This window comes from Fragaria vesca, linkage group LG4 (assembly GCF_000184155.1).
Source record: "Fragaria vesca subsp. vesca linkage group LG4, FraVesHawaii_1.0, whole genome shotgun sequence".
Classification (NCBI taxonomy): Eukaryota; Viridiplantae; Streptophyta; class Magnoliopsida; order Rosales; family Rosaceae; genus Fragaria; species Fragaria vesca.
This window is the reverse complement of record NC_020494.1, coordinates 21,701,417-21,713,818: the sequence shown is the minus strand read 5'-3', so window position 1 is coordinate 21,713,818 and position 12,402 is coordinate 21,701,417. Positions and strand designations below refer to the sequence as shown.

General features: G+C 40.3%; 4 protein-coding genes across 5 annotated transcripts; 2 read left to right on the top strand and 2 right to left on the bottom strand.

Moving 5' to 3' along the window:
- The first annotated feature begins 243 nt into the window (after positions 1-243).
- On the top strand, positions 244-1,038 carry LOC101303121 (ribosomal protein S14, mitochondrial-like). The gene has a single exon (XM_004298527.1). It carries the CDS (start codon positions 244-246, stop codon positions 565-567), a length of 324 nt encoding a protein of 107 aa, XP_004298575.1. The 3' UTR covers positions 568-1,038.
- Positions 1,039-1,685: 647 nt separating this feature from the next.
- On the top strand, positions 1,686-3,778 carry LOC101302833. Its single transcript, XM_004298526.1, has 5 exons — positions 1,686-2,447; positions 2,571-2,771; positions 2,864-2,955; positions 3,064-3,328; positions 3,464-3,778. Exons 1-5 carry the CDS (start codon positions 1,686-1,688, stop codon positions 3,776-3,778), a joined length of 1,635 nt encoding a protein of 544 aa, XP_004298574.1.
- A 1,502-nt stretch (positions 3,779-5,280) lies between these two features.
- LOC101302553 (RING finger protein 5-like) lies at positions 5,281-5,742 on the bottom strand. Its single transcript, XM_004298525.1, has one exon. It carries the CDS (start codon positions 5,740-5,742, stop codon positions 5,281-5,283), a length of 462 nt encoding a protein of 153 aa, XP_004298573.1.
- A 170-nt stretch (positions 5,743-5,912) lies between these two features.
- Positions 5,913-12,065, bottom strand: LOC101307485 (carbonic anhydrase, chloroplastic-like). Of its 2 annotated transcripts, XM_004297581.1 has the most exons (10): positions 11,810-12,065; positions 11,557-11,655; positions 8,797-8,852; positions 8,381-8,521; positions 8,043-8,091; positions 7,835-7,951; positions 7,627-7,680; positions 7,204-7,289; positions 6,526-6,631; positions 5,913-6,327 (listed from the first exon to the last, which is right to left on the bottom strand). In XM_004297581.1, exons 2-10 carry the CDS (start codon positions 11,608-11,610, stop codon positions 6,163-6,165), a joined length of 828 nt encoding a protein of 275 aa, XP_004297629.1. In that variant the 5' UTR covers positions 11,611-11,655; positions 11,810-12,065; the 3' UTR covers positions 5,913-6,162. The 2 variants fall into 2 exon arrangements, with proteins under 2 accessions (XP_004297629.1, XP_004297630.1); XM_004297582.1 differs by lacking the exons at positions 11,557-11,655; positions 11,810-12,065 and adding an exon at positions 9,148-9,251.
- Between the last annotated feature and the right edge of the window lie 337 nt (positions 12,066-12,402).

Below are 12,402 nucleotides of genomic sequence, written 5' to 3'. Positions count from 1 at the left end.
CTGAATAAACTTTCTGATATATTTGGATGGATTTTGAGATGGCTATAGCTAGAATAATAAGTGGCTGGTATACGAACATGATTGCAGTAATTGCTAGCAAAGTTGACTGACCTGGTCTATTGTCTCAAGTCACTGATCACTATTCAAGCTCTGATTGAGTGGAAACTTCGCTGAAAACACCAACCTAAGAACAATTAAATAAATATTTATTAATTGCTATTGGTCAATCTCTTTGAATTAGTGATGCCTGTGATATGCCTGGTCAACCCCAAAATGTCAGTTTGCCGAGACAACCACCGGCGTTTGCTGGCGGAGAAATTCGAGCTCCGGCGGAACCTTTACAAGGTGCTGTGCAAAGACACGAGCCTCCCCGACGACTTGCGGGAGGAGAACCGCTACAAGCTCTCGAAGCTTCCGCGAAACAACTCCTTCACACGAATCAGGAACCGCTGCATCTTCTCCGGCCGAGGCCGCGCCGTCTACGAGACCTTCCGTATCTCTCGTCTCGTCTTCCGTGCTCTTGCCAACAAGGGCATGCTCAACGGCGTCAAGAAAGCGTCCCGGTAAAAAACGGTGTGTTTCATTCTCAGCAAATATGAAAAGCTTTTATTTATTTTGATGTTGCGCAGAGTTGTGTGAGTTTTGATTCATTAGGCAATTTACTAGGTATTTACATGGGATCGCATTCACTGTAGATTAGGATGGTAGCTTGCATTTCAGTCTCTGGAATCAGCTTAATGTTGGTTTCGAAGGAATCGGTCGAGCAAAACCTTTGTTTTCTACTATTCTTCCACAGTTCTTATCTGCTACCCCCAACTCCAATTTTCAAAAGCTTGAACCGTTCATCTTTTGGTTCTTTTTTATATAATAAACAAGGCGCCATCATTTTTACATATTACTATCTCCTTTCTGTGAATTGTATTGTGGTTCATAAACCAGTGTTGAGTGAAAATCTAAACCTTCGCCCCAGGCTGCCCTAGTGTCGTTAACCTCACCCTCTCTAATTCATGCAACATTTGCCAACAAATTGTATGACAATGTGTCTAGACAATTCGAGTACATGATTATGAAGAGAAATTATTATGTAGAAACAGTAGTGTTCACATGATCAATGATCGACCAAGAGATTCATAGTGAGTCACTATTAGATTTATATCAAAGAGTTTAAAACAAAACAACTCTACTTAAAATAATTTTTCCCACCATTAGATTTAAATCCAATAACGATTGAATCTCTTGATCAGTCATGATTAAGTAAACATGACTGTGTAAAAATGTAGAAACTCAAAGAAATAAAATCACGAGCTTGGCCACTGCGCCAATAAATAGAACCAAAACTATTTCGTGACGGGCCGACGGCCCAAGTCCGTGAACGTCATTATCATCATCATCAACACACAATAAATAAATAAAATAAAAAATAAATAAGACCGTTGAGCCCAACGTTCGAATTTTGAAAAAGTTCTAACCTTTCCGCATATACCAACTTTACCGTTGCCACCAACAAACAGCCGACTTAAACCTCACACCGCTCCCTCCTTTCATCCCAAAAAACCCAATCTCAATTCTCTTTACCAAATCCCACCTCTTCTTTCCACTCAATATCATCATCCGCGTATTCAATTTGTCTCCTTCTTTTGAGTCTTCTTTCTCAATTTTCTTGATTTCAAGAAATTTCGACAACAATGGCGGCTCTGGCGCCGGGGATTCTGCTGAAGCTCGTCAGCGCAATGAACACCGGTGTAAAACCCACCGGCGAGCACCGCAGCTCGCTTCTTCAGGTCACCGACATAGTCCCGGCCGATCTTGACGAGAAGAGCCTCTGGCCTACTCAGGGGTTCTACATCAAGGTCTCCGATTCCTCCCACTCCATCTACGTCAGCCTCCCGTCGGAGCAAGACGACGTCGTTTTGAGCAACAAGATGCAGCTGGGTCAGTTTATATATGTGGACAGATTGGAGCCGGGGTCGCCGGTGCCGGTGGTCAAAGGGGCCAAGATGATTCCGGGAAGGCACCCTTTGATGGGTACGCCGGAGCCGTTGATGGGTTTGCGGCAGAAGGGAGGAGGAGAGAGAACGGAGCAAATGGGGATGTCGAATTCGAAGCCGAGTAGAAGAGGGTCTTGGGATTTGAATGTGGGTGGTGATGGGGTGATGTCTCCGATGGTGGGGAAGCCTTTGGATTTTGATCAGTGTTATAGTACTCCGGTTAAGGACAGGCCGGTGAGGAATGCGATGTCGCCGATGATAAGGGGAAGAGTTGGAAGAGATAATGGTGGAGTTAGGTGCTCTTATGGTGGGGGAGTTTTGGGGAAGATGGGAGATGGAAAGGGAGAGAGTCCATTGTTGAGGAAGAGCTGTATGACTCCCTCGATGTCTAAGTTTCCGAGGAGTAAAAGCGTGTCTGATCGAGAGCCTAGGATTCTGATTAGTCCCTTCAACCAAGCTGTAGGTACATTGCTGCTCTTTCAATAGAATTTCACTTTGTACACACACCAATCACGTTGTGCAATTCGGCAGAGGATATTGATATTCATGGAGTTTTTGTGTGTTCTTTGTCTGATGTTGTAGGAGAAGAAAAGCTCAACTCCACCACCGCGGCTGCGAAATGCAAGAGTGATGACTTCTCTCAATGTGGCCGGGGATGCGCAAACCCCACAAAAGACCTCCAATTCAAAGCCACAACAGCTACAGTCTGCTAATGTGTCCAACGACAGCAACAGCACCAGTCTTGCCATGAACTTACCTGGAAAACTCAGCATGCTTGGAAAAGTAAGTCCTCCATTCCCTGGTGTTTAAGTAGCTTAAAATCAAAACCAATTTCGTTTAATTCATTGAGGTGATGTTGTGATTGTGTTCTGCAGGAAGCTGTGCAGCAGCGAGAGACAGCTCAGAAGATTGCCCTCAATGCACTGAGAGATGCTTCGGCTACTGAGGCCTTAGTCCGATCACTCAAGTATGACCAAACCCCTTTCGCATCGTGTAGTGTATATGACTATATGATATGTGTTTGCCTAGTTAGGATTATTTGCTAAGATCAAATTCTATGATTTCTTTCGTGTAGGACGTTTTCAAACTTGTGCAAAGCAGCAAAAGCAGATGCGCCAGCAGCCTGCTTTGAGCAATTTCTCGAATTCCATCAGCAAGTTGTCCAAGCAGTGGCGGAAATGGTCTCAGTTCAAGCAGCTACTTCAGCTGCTCAAACACCAAATGCCAAGCAGCAGAGAGATAAAGAAGAAGACGAAGATACAGTGTTAAACGAGATGGTTCACAACTCCATGAACTCGAAACTGAGCTTATCCAAAAGAAGGTGCGCTTTGTACAAATCAGTTGCAACCATTCCTGAAAGAGGTGGTGAGCAGAAGACAAATTTCGAGAAACAGCTGAGATCCTCTACTAATCAGAAGGAAAGAAAAACACCATCTACTCCACTTGGAAAGATGAATCTTGAAACCATTGGTGAGAATGATGAGAACAAGAAACCACCCGCTGTTTGTTCGAACTCTTGCAGCTTAACCAGTACAATCAAACTGGGGAAGCAGATCGAAACAGAAGCAGGGAACTGGTTTATGGAGTTCTTGGAGAAGGCTCTGGAGAAAGGCATGAAGAAAACTAAAGGGACAACAACGGATGGGGATGCGAAGAAAGTTCCTCAGTCTCTGATACTTAGAGTGATTAATTGGGTGGAAATGCAACAATGTGATAGCAGTAAGCGACCAGTACATCCCAAAGCAGCACAAGTAGCCAGAAAGTTGAGGATCAAGATGAAGAATCCTTGAACTTATGGCGGCATTGATTCTGTTAACACCATTATTTTGTGTGTGGAGATTCTGTTGCTTTTGTTGAATCTCTTATTCTCTTATGAGCATGTATTATTAGTGGTAGATTGAGCTGTGTATCCTAGCACTACGCATTTATTGATTCCTCTCCATTATACATGAGTTCCTCTCCATTGAGCTTGTTCTCGCATTGAGGCCTAATTTGTTGCAAGTTCTCCATCTAACTTGACTCACATGTATATCAGTGAGTGGTGACATAGGCATTCAGCCAAAAAAAATTGTAACAATGCAACTAATGTCTTCTATGCATTTGAAAGAAACCATGCCAAATCTTAGTTATATTCTTATTACTGATCACCCCCTTAGTTCATAATGACTGGCCTTGATCTTGATCCTGGTGATTGGAGTCTGTTGCTTATGACAGATGTGTCACTGGGGCAATACTCTGGCTCTGAAGGGTGGATACTACCACTTCGTCAAACGGCGAAGATGACTGTATGAGCATCTGACATTGTCATCACCTTTCATTCCATTACAGTTGTATGTTTTGCATCTTGTTTTGGAACACTACATTTTGGCAAAAGAATAACCTTCAAGGCTCTTGTGTGATTAGAAAATAATGTAGGCATGTAGCTATGCAAGTTTCTCTATCTCCAATCCATATGTAAAGTTTCTGTATGTGGTCATCTTCCTAGCAAGCTTCAAGCACACTGTTGTATTATGAACACAGTGATTGTTCGATGCTTATGACCATGCACATTGCTGTATGAGTCTATTCGGGTTTAGATTTTCATGGTATCACCCGGAGGAGTTTCTATTTAACCTGTGTAGTGCTCATTCATGAAATTTCTGAGCTAGTACGCATCATGCTGAGAGGCGGCACGGTTGTATATAATCAACAAAAGGGTTGCAGAGCTCTAAATTTGCATTAGTTATAAATTTCACACAATACCGTCCGAATCTATTGCGGCCAGACCTGAGAGTTTGATACTTGAGACTACATTATTAACAAACAAAAAAATATGAACAACCGTAAAGAAGAGGTAGGTATGTCGATAACGTAACAAATGGAAATGTAGCTTGCTAATGTCACATTTTATGAAATATTAGTCTTTTTGACATACCCTTGCTGCTAACGTAACTATTGGAGACTAAAGTAACATTTTATGCAATAGTAACGTTTTCGAAATACTCATAAAAAGAAGAAAATTACACCCGACAAGACACCGGGCCAGAAGTTGCCGTCTCACATGTCTCAATTTTGGGTCGGATATATTTTTCTTATATCATCCATTCTTAAAGATCATAAATTCGTAATAATTGTTTTATAGACGTTTCATCGAAGGCCTTCCCTGTCTGTTACAATAATCTCCCGACGTACTTCTACATTGTAGCTACATTAAGTCATCATCAAACTAACAAAAGATAATCGATTCTTAAACAGACATTACACAAAAATCGATCTTTCTCTAGCTCACTCGTACTAGTCCTTACTCTGATCATCACTTGGTACCATAATACTTCGATCTCGGTCCACTGCATTGGTAAATCGGAAAGATGCGTCCGTCAACCACCTCCGCCTCACAGACAGGACACTTCCGACGAAACTCGAGCCAGTCGCACAAGCAAGAATGGCAAAACAAATGCCCGCACGCCGTCACAACCGGCTGCCTCTCCGATTTGAAACACAAGTTACAATCGAAATACGACATCTTCGCAGAACCGGAGCTGTTGTTGCTACTCTTACCATTCTGTTCTGGTTGAGACTGAGAATGACTGTCTTTCTTGCAAGAATTGTGGTCGGGACTAGTCTCAGAACATGCATCGGATTCCACGGAACTGTCGCCTACGACATCATCGTCACCGAGGTGATCGAAATCTTGGGGCTTTGTGAAATGGAAGATCATATGGGGTTGGGGCAAAATGACACGCATCCCTGCACGGCGGCGCTTCAGTGAAACCATCTCAGGAGAATTTCTACAAATCCAAGTTTTAATTGTGAATTGGGATCTGTGATTACTTTCCTTTAAGAACTGAAGGGCGGCAAGGGTGTGATTTGGATTTCCAAGTCCTAACCGGACTAGGGTTTAGTTCTCCTTGTGTGGCACAGGTTGTGACAACTTAGTTTCCTAAATAGCCCAATAAGATGTTGGGCCTTGGCATTGTGACTGGTTAGCCCAATAAGTGAGTGATCAGAAGCATTTCACAATCACTATATATATAATTCAACATTTACACATTATTTTTCATATGACACAAGCCATAACTGACTATTATTTTGCCAATATGTAGTTCCAAAAGCAGATGCAAAACAAGCACCTTTGAGGTGAATTCTAATGAAAATGAAAATGAAAGGGAGGTTCTGGATCGACCATGTTTGATGCTCATAGTGTCAAATTGGGTGTGATGTTGAAATCAAGATCCCAGAGCTCGAAACCGCCACCGACAAAGTCATAGTGTCCACCCTTGAGAGCCAGAGTATTGTTCACCACAGCCTCTCTAACAAACGGGTATGTCAGTAAGTTCCCTAGTGATACATTCACAGCCTCCTGCATTTAGGTCAGCAATTCACAACCATTAGTATGTCTAGCTATTGAGCTTCCGATTTGAAGCACTGAACTTTGTTTCTTGTACCACATCTAACTAACAGTCATTGAATGGGGTCATTAAGATCATACTTTCATTTAAAAATAAGCTCATTTTCCTCGTACCAACAATCTGATTCAACAAAAAAAAAAAAAAATTACCTTCTCCAAGCTGGTGCACTGGTCTGCAAAACTCAAGTCACCGCAGGATGACTTGATCTTATTCTTAGCTGGTGCACAGATTTGGACCCAATTCTCAATGAAGTCACTGGAAATTTAACAATCAAACAGAAACTTGTTAATGCCAAAAAGGTTCATTCTAACTAGGAATAACTAACTTGATCAGACAATGTAGGTGTAAAGCATATTTGTCATAACATGAGAAGTGTTAAGAATGAAGAAACATCATGAAGCTTGCAGTAAATTTCAGAGAATCTGATTAAGTATTTGTGGCAGCCATAAAGTACTAGTCCTTCTCTACTTTAATTTCCACTGTTCTAGCTTTTTGGATGCCTAAAAAAACTATGGTACCACTGATGAAATAAGTTCCTCTAACCAATATTCCTTTCTATTCATGACTTGGACATGACACCTCATCCAAAAAAAAAAAACCACTAATGTATTATAGCAATAACAATAATGCCACATGAGAATGAGAAAGAAACCCACCAATTTGGAAGTCCTAAAAGGCCAAGATGCTAAAACTCCCAAGTGAATATGTGTTGCTAGCTAATGCTCCTTAATTCTAACTTGTACTTTGATTATTCAACTTTTAAAGCCAAATCACACAAAGATGCAAAGCTCTTTAGCACCGTCTTGCATCCATAGACGAAATCTTACCTAGCGGTGGTCCCATCGTCCGGGATCGACATGAGCCCCTTTATACCGCCGCAGCAGCTATGTCCGATCACCACAATATTCTCCACCTGCAAATCCAACAGTTCTGTTTGCTTCACAAAGTTTCTGAAGAAAAAGGTACACACTACTTGCACTTAACAATCAGCATTGATTCCTTCTCCACCAATAATTCAGCTTCTTCCTCCCTTTATTTAGGAGGATTAATAAAACGAACAGAGACCCAAATGACTAGGAGGCCATTATTGAGCAACAGGGTCCAGAATTGGCAAAGTTGAATTATCAAAAAGAGGGGCCATGATACCATGGATATGATATCCACGTTGAGAAGCACCAGTACAGCTCTGCAGATAAGAGTAAAGTTCGAAGATCAAAAACAGGGTGCCCTATCAATATTAAGATATTCACCTTGAGATGCAATACTGCGTATTCAATGGCAGCCCCCACTCCCGAGTGTTTAGTCTGCACCAAACCATAGTCAATTGCAGACATATTACACCAGTAACCAACCATAATAGAACGAAACCCACTTGGATTTTTATATAACATATTTCATCATTTTGGTCCAAGCCATCAAACCCCATGCGCAATAGTGACGAAGATTAAGAGAGCTAACCGTGTCGAATGGAGGGACCATGTTGGCGATGTTTCGGACCACGAAAGCCTCCCCGGGTTGGAAATTGAGGATGTGTGAGGGACACACTCGAGAATCTGAGCATGCAAATACCATAAACTGCATAGACAATTCATTAAAGTTAGAAAGCTGTTCAGATTTTGATACTAAATACCACTCAAATATGGCGAGCTAGCACCAAGTTACTGACCTTGGGGCTTTGGCCAGTGGCGAGTTTGCCGTATAGATCAACATCTTTCCTGTAAAATCATACATTTATATTTATATTTAATCACCAAAGTACGAGTAGAATTAACAATCACTATAGTCTACGGATCTTTCTCCCATTTTCATGGCGATGCTTCTATAATTTGTTTATTCATATCAAACTTCCAATGTTGGATCTCGCGCATAATTTCGTTAAAACTAATCACAAGATTATTGCACCGGTTCGAGACGTGTCGGTCATAGGTTAACAAGAGGGGCATTTCAGGAAACGAAAATTACAGGAGGAATGAAGCCAACAGCATATTCCAAGTTTGAACTTACTCGAACTTCTCCGTCCTGAAGTGGACGAACCCACTTTTGAGCTTCTCGACCGGGTCAAACTGATTTGACCCGGCCTCCTCCAGCTCGGCCGTTAACTGCTTGATCTTGGCGGCGGCGACACCTTCGAGGTCAGCTTTTTCACTGCAATCGAAAAGTTGAAAAACAACAGTGTCAGAGACCAAAGTAGAAGCCAATCAAGCCCCCCGGGGGTAGTGGGGCCCATCCAACGCCACCCTGAACGGGTCCCACGTGGCCTGAAGAGGAAGCTGAGGGAACCGCGTCTGAGAAGGAAGGGGATGTGTAATGACAGATGAGGACGTAAGGATCTTCAAATAATTACAGCAAACAAAGTACAGGTGTCTCTGGCCTGGAAAAGGACGGAGACAACAGAGTTGTGAGAGAACCATAGTGTTTACCTCAGCAGCTTCGAAAGTCCGGCAATGGCATCCTCGTAAGCCATGTCTTCTTCCTTCTGTGATTTTCATCCAAAACCAAACCAAATCAACACCAAACAAAACATACCGTTTCCTTAATTCTATATACACAACAAAATTTTCCGATAATTAATCATATATAACGCCTGCGACTGACAACGAATTCAAATTGCAAAACAAATCATCCACTCATTTCTTCAATCTATGCAAAACTACACGAAAAATAGCATCATAATTCAACAATCCATGCGCAATAGATGATGATAAGGTTGTGATGATCATGTATATGGGAGGAGATGGATCGGAGAAAGAAGGAGAAGAGATGGCACGGACCTTTGGTGTTTGGTTGTTTGAATCTGGAGAAAAGAGAGAAATGAATCAAGAAGGTAATGTGGATTTGAGGAGGCTAGCTAGGAGTTGGCACCAGTACTGTACCCACTCACGTAAACTATGCCGGCTATTTATAGTAAAGGAGCTTGACCAACATTATTAGCTCCCTGATTTTTAATTATTTTTTAAAAAATTTTTAATACACGGTGTGTATTTTCATATATATGCATAAATGATTAGAATTAGAGAACAAATATAAAATATATGATGATCAAATATATGAATTGTTATGAACAGTTAAGATTGCGTGTCATGCATATAATAATTTTTAATTTTTTTAAGTGAATATTAAGGAAAATGGAAACTCCTGTTACTTCATCTTATTAACGACGTGCGACATAAGGAAATGACAAATATCAACGCGTCGTATGGACCTTGTGTTTTGCTTTCACATGAAATGAGAGGTAACTAACGGTGTATAAATTAGAGAGGGTAATATGGGGCTGTGGTAGGGTGCAGGTTATTCAGGTGGGTCGATGGGTTTGGATTGCTGTAATTGGTGATCTAATGGTGAAAAAGGAAAAAATCGACGGTAGCAGTATCATAGGTCTCGGCTAGCTGAGCGGGCGTGTCGATGTTTCCAGAAGTCAACGAAGCACTCCATGTGGGGTGGGTAGTAGTGGGAACGTGAACAGTGTTTCTAAATTTACTAATTTTCTTTTCTTTCCTTCTAAAGTACTTATTATATTGTTCTTCTCTGTGTAAATCTTATCAAGGAATAAAATATCGACGATCATATAAATTTTGATGGTTTAAAAAAAAAATTTCAATGGATATATCGAGATAATATTGAATATCGATGAAAATTTTATCAAATTTTATCTAAAAGTTGTATATTTGACTAAAAATAGACTAAATATAAAATATCAGAAAGATGTAAAAATTAATATCAGTAATTGTAAAAAAAAAAATTTTTAAGGAAAGATCAAGGATATTTAGATATTTTACTCCTTGAATTTTATCCATCATCCAATTTTACTCGTAATATTGTTCATCACGGATTGGGTACTCATGGCACATAGTGACCAAAAAATGCTACAGTAATAGTAATAGTAATAGTTGGGTTTTGCTATAACATTAAAAAAAAAAGTGAAATTTACAAATCCAAAATTGTAATATACGTATAAACTTTCTATTTTTAGTAACTTAAATTTTGTTTTTGGTGATTTAAATCTTGTCTTCATATGAAAATGATTACTAAAAATGAAAAGTATGTGTGTGGATTACAATTTATGGTATATAGATTTCACATCCCTTAAAAAAACTTCATAAAATGATTGCTTCTTATCTTAACCGGGCTTGTTAGTGTGTAATTTTTGACATACAATGCTAGCAACTGTCGTGTTTTAACCTTGGTAGCCAATTATTGACAACAAAATAAACTAACAAATTTTATCATAGGGATAGCAATCATAGCATGTATTGTACCATCCTTATCACTATGAAATATAAATTCCCGAGATTTCATTTTGGAGCGTGAATGATGGCGTAGCATAACTGACGTTCTATATATTTTTCCCTACTTTAATCAAACAGACTTTCTATAATTAAATTTATTTCGTCATGATTTGGAATTCAAATAATATGTAAGGCGTTTATTTCTATTGGAGGCAAGTTTTAAAAAGGAGGAAAACCTATCCAATTTAAAAAAAAAAAAACTTTAAGACTTATAAGGAAGACATTATTGCAGCTCCTACAAAGATAGCCTTTGGTGAATTGAAATAGACATCTTCCAATTGCCTGCAATTTGTTTCGGTCGTGTTCTCCATTGAAGTTTTGGATCATGATGGCTCTTGGCTGCTCTGGACTTTTTCCTTCGTTTTTTTCTAAAGAGTAAAGAGGAAATGGGATCGATGATGAAGAAGATAGGTCTCTGAGGATAAAGAAATTAAAGACGAGCTTGCTAGGTCCATTCGGAACAGACTTGGTGTTTGAAGCAAATCAAGGGTTAACAAAGACAACAATAACTAATATTTTGTCTTCACCGGCGTCAGATATGACCGGGCCAGAAGCAGTTTCAAGTTTGTTTATGGTTGCTAATTAAGGTAGGCAGTAGGATTAGGGTTCTGTGAACAAAGCAAAAATTAAGCTTGGATCCAGATGGGGACGTTGATCGCGATCTTCAACTTAATGTCGTCCGTTAAGGGCTTTGTTTGGTCTAAAATGCAGATCGATTTCTCTATAATACATGCAACTAGATCCACCAGTCTTGGTAGGATTAATAATTTCATCTAGCTCGTATACTATTTGGAACAGAGATCACTGAGCGAGGTCGATTATATCTCTCTCAAAATGTGAATGCTGGCATATAGCAATAGCATGCAGACAGTTAGGTTAAGTCGGAAACCGTACCGTGACCTTTGCCGTGCAACAGAGCATCATGCACTTTCTAAACGTTCCGGCCATGATTCTTTACTTGTTCACTTTCTACGTACTCCTCTTCCCTTTTTTCTGACCATGTTCAACAAAATGAAAGCACTAGTTAGATTCTAATATTTGCATAATCCTACTATTTAAGCTTGTACATATAGAATGCGTAGAAATCGACTAAAAGTAAGCGTCTGTATAAGATTAACTCTTGACAACAACAAATTAGAGCACAAACTTCTTGAAATTAGGAAAGAACTTTAGAATCCTAATGTATCCCATATGTCCAATGAGATTGATCGATGCTGATTGCTTAGGGTCTTCAGCAATATATATCGCAGGAAAGTTGGGTATTAGAAAGGAGAAAAGTTACCCCAACAACAATTAGTGCTCTCAGCTGCAAGAGATAGATAGAACTGAGAGACTCTGGTAGTGGAAGTCTGATGAAAAGACGATGTTGATGACTGAGAATATGAGAGAGGAGGAAAGGAGGGAAGGGAATTATTTGGATTTGGGATATCTGGCCGGAGCCATAAAAGGGCCACACAATGAGGGTCAGGTGAGGCACTAGATCGGGTTGATCCGTGGCCATCCATGTTGCCTGTGAACATGAATCATTCCTTGGCACTTGGCAGTGTCCGGTCTCTATACCACTAAATGCTAAGAAGCTGCCAATGCCATACCTACTTATCAATACATGGATAAAAGGAAACGCCGAGGTTAAATTCCTATCCTTCGCGAATGAATCAGAGTCTCATGTTACTCCATGTCTTGCTGGCCCATCACACTGCACCACTTCATACACACCCCAAATTACCAAGAGGATTCTTA

Excerpts from the sequence above, each read along its gene's own strand:
- LOC101303121 (XM_004298527.1), top strand. The coding sequence starts at position 244 with ATGCCTGTGATATGCCTGGTCAACCCCAAAATGTCAGTTTGCCGAGAC.
- LOC101302833 (XM_004298526.1), top strand. The coding sequence starts at position 1,686 with ATGGCGGCTCTGGCGCCGGGGATTCTGCTGAAGCTCGTCAGCGCAATG. Across the intron at positions 2,772-2,863 it reads AACTCAGCATGCTTGGAAAA|GAAGCTGTGCAGCAGCGAGA; the intron begins GTAAGTCCTCCA and ends TGTGTTCTGCAG. Across the intron at positions 3,329-3,463 it reads GGTGCGCTTTGTACAAATCA|AATGATGAGAACAAGAAACC; the intron begins GTTGCAACCATT and ends ACCATTGGTGAG.
- LOC101302553 (XM_004298525.1), bottom strand. The coding sequence starts at position 5,742 with ATGGTTTCACTGAAGCGCCGCCGTGCAGGGATGCGTGTCATTTTGCCC.
- LOC101307485 (XM_004297581.1), bottom strand. The coding sequence starts at position 11,610 with ATGGCCGGAACGTTTAGAAAGTGCATGATGCTCTGTTGCACGGCAAAG. Across the intron at positions 8,853-11,556 it reads GTTGCACGGCAAAGGTCACG|AAGGAAGAAGACATGGCTTA; the intron begins GTACGGTTTCCG and ends TGAAAATCACAG. Across the intron at positions 8,092-8,380 it reads TTCAGGACGGAGAAGTTCGA|GAAAGATGTTGATCTATACG; the intron begins GTAAGTTCAAAC and ends ATGATTTTACAG.